Below are 17,657 nucleotides of genomic sequence, written 5' to 3' on the forward strand. Positions count from 1 at the left end.
GCAAGCTCTTCCTAAGCCTCGCGCCGTTTTCAAGAAGTGCCTGTGTGCGATGATCCCGGTGGCAGAGTTAACCCAAACGCAGTGACAGCAGTGCTCCTTTCCCTGAAACAGTCTCAACAATTATTTAAAGTTCGGCATCTTACCGCGGGTTGTGACACTGCTCTCGGACTGCCACTGTGACGTTGCAGGTTCCGCCCAAATGTTCTGGGCAGAAACCACCCTCAGGCAGTAGGTTCCGTCCTCTCTGCCTTAATACCTTCCTGAAACTCAAGTTTGACTTGACAATGATGCACATTTGGTGGAGATGGCCGAGAGAATCTCTTCCCAAAGACTGAGCAGGTGATCGGCCTCTACCCAGTGTGAACTCGCTGGTGATTCCGTAGGGTGGATAACTGTGTGAATCCCTTCCCACAGTCTGAGCAGGTGAACGGCCTCTCTCCAGTGTGAACTCGCTGGTGTACCAGTAGGTAAGATAACCGAGTAAATCCCTTCCCACATTCTGAGCAGGTGAATGGCTTCTCCCCAGTGTGAACTGACTTGTGTACCAGTAGGTGGGATGACCGAGTAAATCCCTTCCCACATTCTGAGCAGGTGAATGGCTTCTCCCCAGTGTGAATTCGTTGGTGACTGTGTAGGGTGGATAACTGAGTGAATCCCTTCCCACAGTTCGAGCAGGTGAACGGCCTCTCCCCAGTGTGAACTCGCTGGTGATTTTGTAGATCAGATAATTGAGTGAATCCCTTCCCACAGTTCGAGCAGGTGAATGGCTTCTCCCCAGTGTGAACTCGCAGATGTCTCTGCAGGTGGGATGACTGAGTGAATCCCTTCCCACATTCTGAGCAGGTAAATGGCCTCTCCCCAGTGTGAACTCGCTGGTGACTCTGTAGGTCGGATGACCGAGTAAATCCCTTCCCACAGTCTGAGCAGGTGAATGGCCTCTCCCCAGTGTGAACTCGCTGGTGACTCTGTAGGTTGGATAACTGAGTAAATCTCTTCCCACAATCTGAGCAGGTGAATGGCCTCTTCCCAGTGTGAACTGACTGGTGTCTCAGTAGGTGAGATGACTGAGTAAATCCCATCCCACAGTCTGAGCAGGTGAATGGCCTCTCTCCAGTGTGAACTTGCTGATGTCTCTGTAGATGGGATGACTGACTGAATCCCTTCCCACAGTCTGAGCAGGTGAATGGCCTCTCCCCACTGTGAACTGACTGGTGTCTCAGTAGGTGAGATGACAGAGTGAATCCCTTCCCACAGTCTGAGCAGGTGAACGGCCTCTCTCCAGTGTGAACTCGCTGGTGTACCAGTAGGTAAGATAACCGAGTAAATCCCTTCCCACAGTCTGAGCAGGTGAACGGCCTCTCTCCAGTGTGAACTCGCTGGTGTCTCAGTAGGTAAGATGACCGAGTAAATCCCTTCCCACAGTCCGAGCAGGTGAACGGCCGCTCCTCGGTGTGAACTCGCTGGTGAGCCATTAGATCAGATGACCGACTGAATGCTTCCCCACAAATTCAGCAGATGACCAGCCTCTGCCCAGTGTGAACTGACTGGTGTGTCCACAGGTGGGATGACCGACTGAATCCCTTCCCACACACAGAACAGGTGAATGGCCTCGCCCAGTGTGAACTTGCTGATGTACCTTCAATTGTGATAACCGAGTGAATCCATTCCCACTGTCTGAGCAGGTGAACGGTCTCTCCCCTGTGTAAAATGACGGACGTGCCAGTTGGTCGGATGACCGAATGAATCCCTCCCCACAGTCTGAGCAGGAAGGATGGTTGATTGAATCCCTTGCTCCTCAAATATCTAGACAGAGACAGCACAACTGGTGTGTTGCGTTTGAATTCCCATAGACAAATTCCTTGTCGATTTTAACCTGTAGAAAGATTTAAAAATCCATCAGTGGGTGAAGGACAACATTTGAGATGAGATCACTTGAGTTGCCAAGGTGTGATCGTACATCACACTGTTACAGTGAAGTTCAACAAAAGTTGGAGAGCGAAATCACCTTCTAACTGGGCACAGTGCTGGTATCTGGAATGACCCTCAAACCCTCTGATGTTCTGTAAGAATGGGGCACTTATGCCATTTCCAGTCTGTGACTTGGCTCTGTTTGACTCTGTCCATTTGAATTATTCCCTCTTCCCACTGAGATGAAAGGGTGTCTGGCCCCACAGTAACAGAAACCCTCTCACACAGATAGCCTTTGTTGACGTGCAGCTGGGGTTTTCCTTTATGTAATGTTCATTTAAAGTGCCACAGTTTCAATGCCATGTCAATATCTCCTGACCTGGCTGGTGGCGTAGTGGCATCAGTGCCAGACTTCGGGACGAAAGGTCCTGAGTTCGAATCCAGCTGGCTCCCCTGCACGCTTTCCATCCGTGCTGGGTTACGAGCTGGTGATCTCTTTCGAAACTCACCCGGCAGAAGTTTCCCCTCATGTTCCCCTGAATGTTTCACCTTTCACCCTTAACCCATGGCCCCTGGTTGTAGTCCCACCCCATCTCAGTGGTAAAAGCCCAGCTTCCATTTACCCTATCTATAAACCTCATAATTGTAGTATACCTCCATCAAATCTCCCTTCAATCCTCCACATTCCAAGGAATAAAGTCCGGACCTGTTCAATCTCTCCTTATAACCCAAGTCCTCCAGACCTGGCAACATCCTTGTGAATTTTCTCTGAACTCTTTCAAAGTCTTTACATCTTTCCTGTAGGTTGGTGACCAAAACTGCACACAATACTCCAAATTAGGCCTCACCAATGTCTTGTACAAAGTCAACATAACATACCATTCAGTACTTTGGTTTATGAAGGACTACGTGCCAAAATCTTTCTTTCCGTCCCTATCAAACTGTGACACCACTTTTTGTGAAATATAGACCTGCATTCCCAGATCCCATTCTTCAACAACACTCCTCCATGTCCGACCAGTCACTGCGTAAGACCCACCCTGGTAGGTCCCACCAACATGCAACACCTCGCACTTGTCTGCATTGAATTCTGTTTTCCATTTCTCAAGCCATATTTCCACCTGGTCCAGTTCGCACTGCAAGCCATGATAGTCGTTTCGCAGTCCGCTGAATCCCCAGTCTCGGTTTCATCCACAAATTTGCTGATACCTAACCATCTTATCATCCAGATTACTGATATAGATGAGAAACAACAACAGATCCAGCACTGATCCCTGTGGCAACCACTAGTCACAGGCCTCCAGTCAGAGAGGCAACCATCTGCTATCACACTCTGGCTTCTCCCAAAGACAGTGTCTCATCCAATTTACTATCTCATCTTGAATGCTGAGTGACTGAACCTTCTTGACCAACCTCCCATATGAGACTTTGTCAAGTGCGTTGTCAAAGTCCATGTAGACAACATCCACTGCCTTGCCTTCATCCACTTCCCTGATAACTTCCTCAAGAGACTGGTTAGACATGACCTACCATGCACAAAGCCATGCTGTCTATCCTTAATCAGTCCACATCGATCCAAATACTTATATATCCGGCTCCTGCACATATGTTTTAATAACTTTCCTACTACTGATGTCAAGCTCACTAACGTAACATTTTCTCGTTTCTCCTTAGAGCCCCTCTCGAACAGTGGAACAACATCGGCTGTCCTCCAATCCTCCAGTACCTCACCTGTCACTAAGGATTATTTCAATATCTCTGCTTGGACCCCGACAATTTCTGCACTTGTCTTCTGCAGGGTCCGAGTGAACAACTTGTCAGGCCCTGGGGATTGATCCACGCTAATTTGCCTGAAGACAGCAAACCCCTCCACCTCTGTAATCTGTCCAGGGACTCTGAAGTTGATGTTGCTTTGCCTCACCTCTATCGACTCTGTGTCCATCTCCTGAGAAAATACGGATGCAAAACAACTATTTAAAACCTCCGCCATCTATTTGTCTCCCGTATAGATTACCATTCTGATCGTCCAGAGTGGGCATGTTTCTGTTCTGACCTTCTCCATGTTTCTGTGACAGAGAAGCTGGCCACACCTGACTGGAAGGGGAATCTGGTAGGAGTGACGACAGAGCAGCAATGGCTGGAGTTTCTGGGAGCAACTTCGGAGCTGAGTGATAGACACATCCCAAAGAAGTGGAAGAAATGGAAAGGTAGGAGGACACAACCATGGCTGAAATGAGAAGCCAAAGTCAACATAAAAGCCAAAGAGAGGACAAATAATAGAGCAAAAACTATTGGGAAGCTTTTAGAAACCAACAGAAGACAACTAAAGAAAGTCAAATGAGCTCAGGGTGTGGATATATGATATTGTAGTCATTAATGTGTCTTGGTAGCACCCAACAGCCTGAGGAATTTAGAGGAACAAAATATCTGGGGCCTCGATATCTCTTGAAAACAAAGGTTCCCTGCACCAGTTACCTTTCAACTTTTATTTTGGTAGGCACATACAAACTTTACACCCTCAAAATTTCACTTCTGAAGAACCCCCACTCACCAAGTACTCCTTTGCCAGAAAACAGCCTGTCCCAATCCACCCTTGTCAAATCCTTGCAAATACCATAAAAATTGATCTTTCTCCAATTTAGAATCTCGAGAGGTTCAGATCTCTGTTTTTCTGTATTTACTTGGAATCTCATGCCATTATGATCACTATGCACAAAGTGTTCCCATTCACTAATTTCTGTCACCAGCCCTGGATCGTTTCCCTACAGCTTATTGCACACTTCTACGCCGGATGTTTTACGTACTGATTAAGGAGCATTTGACAAACTCGACCCCATCTAGTCCTTTTACAGTATGGGAGTCCCAGTCAATATATGGAAAGTTAAAATCACTTACTATCTCAACTTTTGTTTCTTGGTATAGTCTGTGAACTCTCTACAAATTTGTTCCTCTGAATCCCTCAGACTGTTGGGTGCAACCAATTCCCAGTAATGCCTACGATATCATAATTCCATGCCCTGGGCTCATCTGGCTTTGCTACGATGCTTCTTGCATTGTGATTTCCACAGCTCAACACATCTATTGCACCATGCTCAAGCATTTGATTGCTGACTCTATCTGAGGTCTGAACAACATCTGTCTGGTGTGAAGAAAACAACCTCTCCCTCAATGTCAGAAAAACCTCTGACGCTGAATTTTGTGGTGAGGACGCAGGAAAGGTTTTCTTCTGATGACTCTTCCATGAAGGTCATGTTTGTGCAGGTGTTGCTGCACAGTAGAACAGTGTACCACCACTCCAGAGTCTGCTAAATATTCCTGAATGTTTTTTTACAGTCAAATGGGGGTTTCGATTTGCCTTTCTAGGAATCTTACGAGTAGTTCTCTCAGAAAGTTTTCTTGGTCTTCCAGACATCAACTTGACCTCCACTGTTCCTGTTAACTGTCATTTCTTAATTACATTGTGAACTGAGGAAACGGCTACCTGAAAACGCTTTGCTATCTTCTTATAGCCTTCTCCTGCTTTGTGAGCATCATTTATTTTAACTTTTAGAGTGCTAGGCAGCTGCTTAGAGGAGCCCATGGCTGCTGATTGTTGGGACAAGGTTTGAAGAGACAGGGTATTTATAAAGCTTTGCGATTTGCATAACCTGGCCTGTCCTAATGATGACTGTGAACAAGCCATTGTCCTAACAAGCTAATTCAGGTCTGAGACCTTGGTAAAATTTAACTGAGAGCTCAAATCTCTTTGGGTGCCCAGACTTTTCCATGGTGCTCCTTTCCTTTTTTTTCCCCACTCTAAAATTGTACAAAACAGAAATAATACACTAAACTCCTCATGAAGGGTTTCAGCCCGAAACGTTGTTACTACCTCCTCCCATAGATGCTGTCTGGCCTGCTGTGCTCTGCCAGCATTTTGTGTTTTTAATAACACACTAATCTTACTTAAAATGTTGAAAGGAATGTTTTGTGATTAACTTTATGACTTTTGGAGATCAGTTCACCTTCTACTCACTAAATTATTCACAGTAACAGAATGTTTGACCAGTGGTGCCCAGCTGTTTGCATACCACTGTATTCAATGAGGTGGTGAGCACGGGGTGTGATGGGGGGGGTGAGGAGGAGGACTGACAGGGAGCGAAGAGGGAGAACGTGTGGGGTGAGTGGTAGATTTAGAGGGTGATAAAGAGGGGAAGACAATGTGGGATACAGGAGCCAGCAGGGAGAGTGTTTGAGAGAGGGGGGAGGGTGGAAGGTAGGGAGAGAGATAGAGAGGATGAGAGCTGGAAATGGAGGTTACAGAGTGGTGGAGGTGACTGAGTGAGAGAGACAAATTTGATTGAAGTGAGAGGGTGCATGAGAGAGGGGGAGATGGAGAAGGGAAGGCAGAAGGTGAAAGAGAGTGGGAGAATGGTCAAGTAGCAGTGTCACTGAGGCGGATAGAGAAGAGGGAAGGGGAGGGTAGAGGTGGGGAGGAAGCAAGAATGATTGAGAGGGGTGATGATATGGAAGGGGTGAGGGAGAGGTGAGATGGCGAGGGAGAGACTGAATAAAAAGGGAGGTCTGGAGTAGAGGGCAGGAGGATGAAGAGGGACTGTGAGGAGGGAGTGGTGAGGGAAACGGGGTGCGTAGACAGGGATGAGGAGAAATGTGAGAAGATGGTGTGTCTGATTAGAATTGTTAGACTAACTATTTATTCAGTCCCCAGTTGCAGGGTCGTTAATCACATATGTTCACAATCACCGAACAAATCCACCATGCGATTACGGTTCCATGCCTTGAGATTTACTGTGTATGATTCTGGTCAACATATCCGACAGTGGGGAGCTCTAACACGTACGGTTCTGGTCAACATATCTGACAGTGGGGAGTCTTAACGCGTACGGTTCTGGTCTACATGTTTGACAGTGGGGAGTTTCACAGCATACGGAGACCTACTGCAAATCGCAGTGCAATGCCAACCCCAGCTGATGCTGGTGTTTCTCCTGTTCAGGTAGTGGTGAGGAAAGAGTTAATCTCGGGTTTGTGTAAATCGAGGGCCGGTTGCAGTGGGAATGGGCTGGGATCGATCCAGACAGCTGGAGGCACCGGGTTCTCCAGTCTTTTAGATTTGCGCCTGAGTCGGGATTGCGGGATCAATTTGTTGTGTTTCTCCTCCAGCTTGGGAGGGTGGATGTAGGTGAAGGGGGCCTGTCTATGAGTGGGTGTGGGGTGAATGGTCAGAAGGGTGTGGGGCCACTGGTGGGACGGAGGGTGGTTGGGGTACTGTGGGTGATCGGATGTAACATGACCTGAGTGGATGTGCAAGGGGTAAATTACATTGTCAACGAGGGTGGATCTGGTCCATTGAATCAGACAGCTCAGCTCACGTGTCCTTTCAGGAGGCCACAATTCTCTCTTCATCTTAATCACTGACTAATCTTCCTGTTAACATTGAGTTTGTTACAGAGCCCCAGGGTCTGCAAACAGATGATTGGTAAGAGGCAGAGTGTTATGGTGACAGCCTGTTTCTTGGACTTGAGTCCCGTGCTTAGTGACTTTCCCAGGGGTTACGCCCATTGCTACTTGTCTTCTATGTCAATAATTTAGTGAGAAAGTACAGGGTATGGGGAGAGAGTTTGCAGCAAGTTCAAACAATTAATCTTTTTGAAAGACAGTCAGCATAAACACTCCCCTCTCTTTCCCTCTCCCCACTCAGAACTGACCAAAAGCTACAACAGAGGATGCAAGATCTTGAACTGAGTAACCACTGTGAGGGAATGGGAGTGATTTCAAAGGGCTGGACTGCTGGAAGCACATTACCAGACCTGGAGTGATTGCACCTGGGTCTGACAGAGGCATAACTGGTTCTTCTGGACACATTCAGTCTCACTCCAACTATTTCCTACCTTCCTTTGTACAGGTATGTAATGTCTAAAGGACCAGTGTTTGAGTAAATGAGACTCACCAAACTTTCTCCTGACTGAATCACTGGAATCTCCGAGTCAGATGGGTTCTCTCCAGTTGATGCTCTCAATCCTCGGGCTGGTTCACTTGTTGCTGTTCCCTCGTCTTTAGTCGTGGTTTGCCTCCAGTTGCGGTTTTTCTTCAAATAAATCTCTCACCACAGGTCTAACTTTAACCAGAGAGACAATGAAGCACATTAATAATGAAAAGGAGAACCAAACATTTCTGCGTAATGTTACTAAGAACAAAACTCACTGAAATTTAAACACTGAAGGCAGATTTAATTATCTCAGTGAACAATCTTTTATTGTCCCTCACATGTCACAGACGATATGGGATAAGAAGGAACCATCATTCTGTCATGGTAAGACATAAGACACAGGAACAGAATTAGGTGATTCAATCCATCTGGTCTGCCCACCATTCAACCAGGGCTGATTTTCATTCCAACACCATATTCCTGTCTTCCTCCTGTAACCCTGAAGCTACTCAGCAATCATGAATATATTAATCTCTGTCATAAATATACCCAAATGGCAGCCTCAACCAACTTCTGCGGCAACAAATTCCACAGATCAGATATCTTTTAGCCAAAAAATTCTTCTCATCTCAGTTTTAAAGGGAAGCATCTTTATTCTGAAACTGTGCTGTAAGATCACAGACTCTGCGTCTAATGGAAACATCCTCACCATGTCCACTGTATCCAGGCTTTTCAGCATTCAGTAGGTTTAATTAACCATACATCTCCCACCACCCCCACCGTCCCTCTGAACTCCATTGAGCACAGGTCCAGAACCATCAGAGACTTGCAGAGACTCCAACGGAGGCCTACAAACTATCACAGCCATTTTCATTTCCAGGTTAAAACAGGTCCATTTCATGAAATATAAACCAAGAAATAAAAAGAAACTGGAATTACCAGAAACACTCAGCAGGTAAGGAACAGCTTACAATACAATTCAATTAATAACATTTCATCAGAATGACTTCAAATATTTTCAGTTTTTAGTGTAGATCTCCAGCACAGCTACCTGATTTCCACTGTGTGACAGTGAGGGTGGGGGGGGGGGGGGGGTGGATTTCCAAACACAGTTTGAACACCAAACTCAGGGTCTATTTCTACTGTTTAAACACGGAACAGCCCATTTACTCACAGCCGAGACAAAACACATTTCCAAACCTCCCAAATGGTTGCTCTCCTCCCGTTAACATTTATCACTTCCAAAATACAATATTTTCTATTCGTATAGATGTGATAATAATTTATGTAAAGATTCAAGCTTCTTTAATTTTTTATATATTTAAAGACTAAACAGGATCTGTAAAGGTCTAACCATGTAACAACCGACGTGTGAGGATATTGTGAGTATCGACACTCACAGGTACACTTCCTGTCCAACCATTTCTCCGAGAGAAACGGTACAAGGCAAAGTTGCCAACCTACAGCTTTTGAGACTAATATTCACCAATATTCATGGCTTTAGCAATAGTTCATCAGATGTTCTTTTTTCATACTTGATTACTTGGTTCCAATTTAGGGGCTAAAAGTGTAAAAAAATGAATTGCTTTATTTCTGTTATTTTTATACCTCTGAGGAACACTGCTAAGCGCTGCGGGCCCTGCCGTCTGCTCCGACTCAGTCGTATTAGTGAGGCTACATCTGTGGTGGTCCGTGGATTACTCGCTAAGCCTAAAGTACATTTTTCTCACTAAAAACCCTTTGACTTCTAAGCAAACAAAGTTATTTTACTTGCTTGATAATTATATTCTATGATAATCAGTTAAGTGCAACTGTGTAATACTTTGTCATATTATTAAATTAAGTATTATATGTTTAATTGTACCAGATATACACTGAAATGTAGTGAGAGGCTATAACCTTGTTAATGTCTTAGCTATCACTATATTTCTGTGGAGCTCTGGAATTCATATATTTCTTTCATCTTGGTTTACTGCTTGACGTTACAAGAAGCCCTATATATGTCACACCCAATTTGTGTACCTGCTCATTACACGAATGGGGCAAGGAAGTTGTTCAGTACATGAAAGGCGCAGGTACACAAATTGGGTGTCACAAACTAAGGGTGATTGAAACTAAGGTGGAAGGATTCAATTTTACAAAACCTAGCAATTTTCAATTATCTGAAACAGAAATACCACAAAAGTTATTAATTTCAAACTTTCTGCATAATCACTCAAAGAGTTGAACTACACGTGCAGGTACCGAGCGCTGTATAACTTCAGGTCGCGAACTTATCAATCAACCAACCTCCTCCCCCCGGACAGATCCGGCAGCTAAAAAATTGCCACTGCACCCCTGCTCCAGCCGTCCGGTAGAGCTCGGACCCGGCTCTTTCCCAATGCAACCGGCCCACATTTACACAACACCGGGATCATTCCCTACTCACCCCTGCTCGAATCAGAGAACCGCCAAACAGCTGCAGTCGGCACCGCGCATGCGTTCACAGGCGTTTCTCCGCAGCGCCATCGGTGGCCGGAGGTCTGCTCCTCGGTGCCGAGGCCGGAGGTCCGCAGAGCGCCACCAGTGGCGGGAGATCCACACAGCACCACCAGTGGCCGGAGATCCGCACAGCGCCACCAGTGCCCGGAGGCCGGAGGGACAACGGAGAGGAAAATCACAAACACGACAAAGTCTCCTGGAAATCCAAAGCAACACAAACAAAATGCTGGCCAAACACAGCAGGCCGGGTAGCAACGGGAATGGAAACCGGAATGAAAATGTTTGGACACCGGGAAGTCCCGCTCGGAGCGGATAGTTCAAAGGTTAGTTTATTATTAAAGCAGATATCCGTAAACAACTGAGTTTTTTTTCTTCTCCAGAGAACCACGAAACAAAGAAAGAGCATGAAAGTCGTTCACAGGGAAAAATCAAACCTACCCCACCCCCCGGATCAAGAAGTACGGGATCCCAATCTTCAAACCCCAAAAACCACACCTCCCGCACAAAAGGGAACAATAATATCGACCCCCGATAAGAACACTCCTACCCCGCACAACTGCGGAGGAGCTGGTGTCACCAGTGTCGAGGCGGCCGCATCGGGAGCAGCGGACACAACAGGTGACCCCGGAAGATTGACAGGTGAAGTGTCGCCTCACCTGGAAGGATGTTTGAACAATGGAGAGAGATCGACCGTCCGGCCCTTTCACTCTGATACCCCGAACTCCACATCAAATCCGTCCAAACGAATCTGGGTGAACTTTAATAACCAATAAATATAATTCCTCTCAGCGATCAGCTGTCTGAATGATTCCCTGACTCTGAGAGGAAGGGGTATCTATGGTCCACACTGTCAGGGTGTTGAGTTTACCAGGAGACAAAGACTGCAGGGACGAGAAGTTTTCTGTTGACTAATACACTGTGTGTGGACCCCGCTGGCAATTCTGGTGTTGTGACCCGAATCGAGACAAACACCACGCTGCCCACTCCACCAACAACACGGCACAGCCGGACACATAACAGGGGACTTTACATCTCACAACACTGGATTCAGTGATGAAACCCGTGATTAATGTTGTTGTCCCACTGAAAAGTCCATTAAGGTGCTTTTAAATGCCAGCGCTCGCCCACAGGTGACGTCACACAGCTCCGCCCCCCCTACGCGCCTGACGTCACACACGGGCTCCCGACACCGGGATCTGCCCTCACGTGCGCGGTGTCTTACGTCACTCACGCGCTGCTGTGCTCGAGCTTTATCGGTTTAACGGCTGGGCTAATAATCACGTGACCAGCCCCTTCCCCCACCGCTGTCAACAGAGGAGTCACGAGCTGCGCTATTCCCATTGGTGCGAAGCGATGCCAATCACAGGTTACAACCATTTGCGGAGGCGGACAGGCCGAGTGGGCGTTACCCCGCTGAGTCCGTCTCCCGCTCAAGCGCCGACCGCCTCCACAGTGCGGAGAAATGTCCGCTTTCTGATTTATTTCCATTTCCCTCCGAGGGAAGTTGGGGCGTTTGTGAAGCGTCTCCCGCGGCCGGAGTCTGATGTATCGCCGAGAGGTAGGAGGAGACCGCTCGGCCCGTCGGTTTGATGCCAGTTCCCCGGGGAGGGATTTTATTGAGAGGGTGAAGATGGTGAGAGAGGGGGCGGACAGGATGTTTGTCCCGGTGGGGACAGGAGGGGCTCATCTGTGGAAATGTCTGAGCCCACGGTGGTGTCGAGCAGAGGGATTCACCACATTGGGGGCAAACACCGGCAGACTGTTGCCCTGCAAGCGGGGCCGATGGTCCGGGCAAAGTGACAATTATTTGTGCTTTGTTGAGATTGTACCTGGAATATGGTGTAAAATCCCGCTCCCCACACTAACACGGGTTATACAGACCAAAGGACAAACTGCCGGAGGAACTCAATGTGTCGGACAGCATCTGTGGAGGGAAATGGACCGTCAACATTTCGGGCCAAGACCCTCCCTCTGGACTGAGAGTGGACGGGAAATAGTTAGAGAAAAGAGGTGAGGGGTGGGGATGGGGCAAGAGCTGGGGATCGAGAGGTGGATCCAGGTGAGGGGGAGGTGGGAAGGTGGAAATAGTAACAGGGGTGGGAGATGAGTGGTTGGGGCAACACGGGGCTGCAGAAGGTGGAAATTAATTCCATAGAGGATTAACAAAGAGGTTAGAGAGTATTTGTTATAGAGAGTGCAATGAAGATTCACCAAGCTGATCCCTGGAGTGGTGGGGTCATCATATGAAGAAAGATCAAATGCGATAACCCTTTCATTTAGAGAATCGAGGACTGAGAGGTGAACACATTGAAATGCACAACATCATTACCGGTTGAACCAGGGATCCCAGTCTCTGAAACAGGGATGGACTGTCCGGGACTTAGATGAGGGGAAATGTCTCCATTCCGAGGGTGGTGAATGTCTTTAAATCCCCACCACAGAGGGCTGTGAAGACTCGGTGATCGTCCTCACATAAAACAGAGGCCGGCAGATGTGTGGAGACCGAAGGGATCGAGGAAATGAGGATCGGGCAGAAACATGTGGCTGAGATGGGAGAACAGCCGCCATCTTGCTGATGGTTAGAGGGGCTGAATGGCCTCCTGCTGTTTCTCACTTGATGTTTCAGTGTTCCTGTCCAGCAAGGCTCCGGAGGAATGTGAATAGAAATGAGTGATTATAAACACAGAACTGATTTAAATGAAACGTGAACATTTCCTGTTTGGGTCTGAATTATGTTTTGGACCGGGATGGGAATTAAGCCGGTGACTCTGTGACCTGGAGGTGGAGGGAAAGGGATCGGGGAAGATATGGTGTGGAAAAATAAACATGTATCTGGTGTAAATATGGAATAATGTGGGGAATGTGGTGGATGGGTCGGGCAGCGTGTGAGGGGCAAGGAGCAGAGTCACCGGTTCAGGAGGGAAACCCTCCACCCGTCACCTGATCCCGTTTCCTGTTCATGTTATTTTGCAGATCTGCAGCATCTGCGGGTCACTGCTCTACGTGTCCGTGTAGCTTCATCTTTCGCCCGTTCAGACAAGTCAGTGAGATCCGGATCTGTCACATCCTCTCATTGTGGGTGGACAATGTTTTTTTTTCTCTCTGCAATAGTTTCTGCATGTTTCACTCCACTGTTTTGAGGTGCTGAAGTGCAGCCGATGTTTCTGGGTGTCTGACCCGTTCATGTGAGAATTTAGCCATTTGTATTTATCTGAGCTTCTCATAAATGTGTAAAGTTTAGTTCAGCTTCACTTCAGAATTTCCAAAGCAACACCCAGTCAGTCAAATTGTTCCACACAATTAAAATAGCTTATTACATTTTTTTTCTATTTTTGTACTATATATATGTATATTCTTATTTTAAATCACAATTGTTAATAACTATTGTTATGAATTAGGTTCTACTGCTACCGCAGGGACAACAAATTTCATGTCATATGCCGGTGCTATTAAACCTGATTCTTATATTGATATGGGAGACCCACCACCGGTCACCTGATCCCAGTTACCGCAGATTGTAATGTGAGATTGAAGCATTTTCCATATATTTGCTTTCCACAGAAATGACAACAGGTCAGTTTCCTTCTGAGCTTCTAGAGCAGAAGCTCAGTCTGTCTAATATTTGCACACAATTAAAATGGGGAATTTGTTCATTATCATCATGTACTGAGCTGCAGTGAAAATCTTGCCTGACGTACCATCCACACAGATGGATACATTTCAACAGTACATTGAGCTGATATACAACAAAATAATCACTGTAACAAAGCATTATGGCTGCAGAGAAAGTGCAGTGCAGTTAGACATATGGTGCAGAGTCACGTCAAGTTACATTGTGAGGTTGAGTCCATTTTATCATTCATTTGGCTTATAACTGCAGACAGGAAGCCATCCTTTAGCCTGGTGTTACGCACTTTAAGGCTTTTGTATCTCTTCCCCGATGGGGGAGCAGGTTTGCAGCAAGAATGTCTAGGTAATGAGGTTCTTTGGCCTGCTTTTCCAAGGGAGGGGAAGTGTAGGAAGAATCCATGGAGTGGAGGCTTGTTTCTCTGATGTTCTCTGCTCTCCAAAGTTATCTGCAGTTCCTTGCAGTCATGGGCAGAGAAGCAGCCATACAAAGGCGTGAAGTATCGACAAGGAGCTCAGAGACCTCGGCCTTCACCCTGCCTTGTGCAGCTGGATCCTGGACTTCCTGTCAGATCGCCAGCAGGAAGTAAGAGTGGGCTCCATCTCCTCTGTCTCTCTGACCCTCAGCACACATACCCCACAGGGTTGTCACTTTGGCCCCCTTCTTTACTCTCTGTGCACCCATGACTTGTGTTGCCACCCATAGCTCCAATCTGCTAATTAAATTTTGCTGACAGCACTACATTGATTGGCCTAATCTCAAATACTGATAACAATCAATCAAATGCCTTCTGACCAGGCTCGGTCCAAACAAACTTTTCACCCTTCTTCAGGAGATTGGTCAGAGGAAGAGTGATAGCAGCAAAGTTCTTACAGAACTTACGATAATATCCATCCATTCCCAGAAACCTTCTAAGAGCCTTCTTAGCAGTCAGAATAGGAACTTGAGAAATTGCCTGGACTTTTGCCCGAACAGGAGCCAACTTGCTTTGACCAACATCATAGCCAAGACAGGTCACACTGGCATGTCCAAATTCACTCTTAGCCAAGTTAACTGTAAGGTTGTCCAATGAAAGCCTGTCAAATAGCTTTTCTACTGCAGAGATATGCTCTTCCCAAGTGCCACTCCCTGTAACTAAGTCATCAATATAGGTATCTGTGTGTTCTAACCCTCGAATTACAAAATCAATCATTCTCTGGGATGTTCCTGGAGCATTTTTCCTTCCAAAAGGCAAAACATTGTATTCATACAACCCAGATGGTGTCACAAATGCAGAAATTTCTCTATCTCTGTCCGTCAATGGAACACACCAATACCCTTTCAACAGATCAATCTTTGTAAGAAATTAGCTTTTCCAGCCTTATCGATGCAATCATCCACCCTAGGGATAGGATAGGCATCTGTTTTTGTTACTGCATTTATCTTTCTATAATCAGTGCAAAATTTAACATGACCATCAGGTTTGGGCACAATAATGCAGGGTGACTCCAATCTCATTTTGAAGGCCTAATAATACCATTTTCCATCAAATACTCAATTCCCTGGTCAGCCAATTTACACTTTTCTACATTAATGCGCTTTGGGAGTTGTTTAATCGGTTTGGCTTGACCAACATCTACATCATGTTCTGCGACCGTGGTTTGCTTGGGAACATAAGGAAATAAACCTTTAAACTTCAGAATTAATTCCTTCAGCTGTTGTTGTTGCTTTGGCTGCAGATGAGACAACTTGTTAGCAATGTTTTCTGGAACAATCGAGTTCATTAGCCTAACTGGGACCATGTTTGGCTTGTGAAAAGTCTCAGACGAGTCAATTGTTTCATTCTCAGGGTTGCCAGTTTCATTTGTTTTGACAACAACACACACAGATGGTACCTGCTTGTCAAAAAAGGTTTTATCATATTTATGTGTACCACTTGTGTTAGTTCAAGTCAGTTGGGTGTTTTAATAACATAATTCACATCATTAATTTGGGAGACTATTTCATACGGTCTATTGAATTTCGCCTGAAGTGGATTCGTCAACGTAAGGCAAGCACCTTATCTCACACCTGGTATTTTCTTTCGCGAGCCCTGTTATCAAACCAACACTTCATTTTGTTTTGAGAAATCTCGCTAGACTACAGGCTTGGTGTAGTTTATTTTTGAACTTTAAAACAGTCTAACGAGTTAACATGTACATCCCCATCAATCCACCGTTCCTTTTAACAAGGTCAAAGGTCACTCTGTGACCAAATACAAGTTCAAATGGAGTAAAGCCCAGTGATTCCTGTACTGACACTCTTTCTGTGGACAAAAGCAAATGTATTCCTTCATCCCAGTCTTTTCCATTTTCAACACAATATGTCTTAATCATTGTTTTGAGGGTAGAATGAAATCTATCTAAAGCCCCTTGTGATTCTGTATGGTACACAGATGATGCAATTTGTTTTGCTCCCAGTTCAGAAACTACCTGCTGGAATAATCCAGATGTAAAATTACATCCTTGATCAGACTGGATTTCTTAAGGCAAATCGAATAATGTGAAAATCTTGGTAAGAGCCTTCGCCACAGTTTTAGCTTTAATATTTCTGAGAGGTATTGCCTCTGGGAATCTGGATGCAGTACACATAATGGTTAGCAGATACTGATGGCCAGCTTTAGTCTTTGGCAATGGGCCAACACAGTCCACTATAACTTTGGAAAAGGGTTCACCGAATGCAGGTACAGGCCACTGGGGTGAGCTCATTAGGTTTACCCACAACTTGACAAGTGCCTTTTGGAAACTCTTATTCAGGGTAAACATAACTTTATGAGTTAAAGCAAACTGATCTGCTAATCTAGCAGATTCCTGCATAGTGGCAGCATCATTTCCATCTAAATACGTCTTTATGTCATCAGGGACGCACCTTCTGAATTCTTCAATTAAAACCAACTCTTTCAAGCTGTTAAAATCATCATTTACATGTTCAGATGTGCACCAGCGGTCAATGCACACAAATTTCTCATAAGCAAATTCCGTATGTCTGGTTCACAGATTTCTTCAAATTTCTAAACTTTTGCCTGTCTGCTTCTGGGACCAACTCGTAAGCTTTGAGCACAGCCTGTTTCACTATGTCATAATGTGTGGTGCGTGGCCATGTGGTTAAGGTGTTGAACATGCAATCTGAAAGTCATGAGTTCGAGCCTCAGCCGAGGCAGCGTGTGTGTCCTTGAGCAAAGCACTGAACCACACACTGCTCCTGCACATTTATAGCCCAGTGGCGATGATTGGGGCAGCATAAATAAATAAATAATAAGCTGCTTCAGCAACTGTCAAAGCAGAATAGGCTTGCTAAGCCTTCCCCTTAATTACACTTTGTAAGAGAATTTTCTTTCTGCTTTTCTGCCTCTCCAGCCTGAAACTGACTCTGCCTTTCCGGAGCCTCCATCTTTAATTTTTCTACTGGAGCTCAAGATCACTAGGTTTACTTTCAGGAAACAGCTCCAACTCCTCCACTTTAAATACACCCTCAGATACATAATGTTCAGCTATTACACTCTGCATCTGTGCCCTCCTTATTGTCAATTTCACCTTAGCAAGTATTAACATTTTAGCAATACTCAACAACTCAATCCTTCTGGTGTCCTCTAATGCCTGAGAGGTTCACACTTCCAGATATCTATCAACATCCATTGCTGCTGGTTTTCCACACACAAATAAATCAAAAGGGATTTCCCCAATGAAATCGATAATAAAT

The 17,657-nt window shown here is 45.7% G+C and overlaps 2 protein-coding genes across 5 annotated transcripts in view; one reads left to right on the top strand and one right to left on the bottom strand.

The window, feature by feature from the left end:
- The window catches only part of LOC140723102 (uncharacterized), a 30,225-nt gene extending 19,378 nt beyond the window's left edge, over positions 1 to 10,847 (top strand). For 3 of the 4 annotated variants that reach the window (XM_073037726.1, XM_073037723.1, XM_073037724.1), the window contains one exon: positions 3,984 to 4,509. The gene's annotated coding sequence lies outside the window, so the exon portion shown is untranslated. Of the gene's footprint in view, positions 1 to 3,983; positions 4,510 to 7,603; positions 7,808 to 10,692 lie in introns of those variants that run through there. The other variant, XM_073037725.1, reaches the window with a different exon arrangement.
- LOC140723103 (uncharacterized) lies at positions 350 to 10,344 on the bottom strand. Its single transcript, XM_073037727.1, has 3 exons — positions 10,260 to 10,344; positions 7,853 to 8,020; positions 350 to 1,873 (listed from the first exon to the last, which is right to left on the bottom strand). Exon 3 carries the CDS (start codon positions 1,470 to 1,472, stop codon positions 351 to 353), a length of 1,122 nt encoding a protein of 373 aa, XP_072893828.1. The 5' UTR covers positions 1,473 to 1,873; positions 7,853 to 8,020; positions 10,260 to 10,344; the 3' UTR covers position 350.
- Positions 10,848 to 17,657: the final 6,810 nt, after the last annotated feature.

This window comes from Hemitrygon akajei, unplaced genomic scaffold (genome assembly GCF_048418815.1).
Source record: "Hemitrygon akajei unplaced genomic scaffold, sHemAka1.3 Scf000100, whole genome shotgun sequence".
Taxonomy (NCBI): Eukaryota; Metazoa; Chordata; class Chondrichthyes; order Myliobatiformes; family Dasyatidae; genus Hemitrygon; species Hemitrygon akajei.

What these genes read in the sequence shown, in the direction of transcription:
- LOC140723103 (XM_073037727.1), bottom strand. Translation starts at nt 1,472, where the DNA reads ATGGCTCACCAGCGAGTTCACACCGAGGAGCGGCCGTTCACCTGCTCG.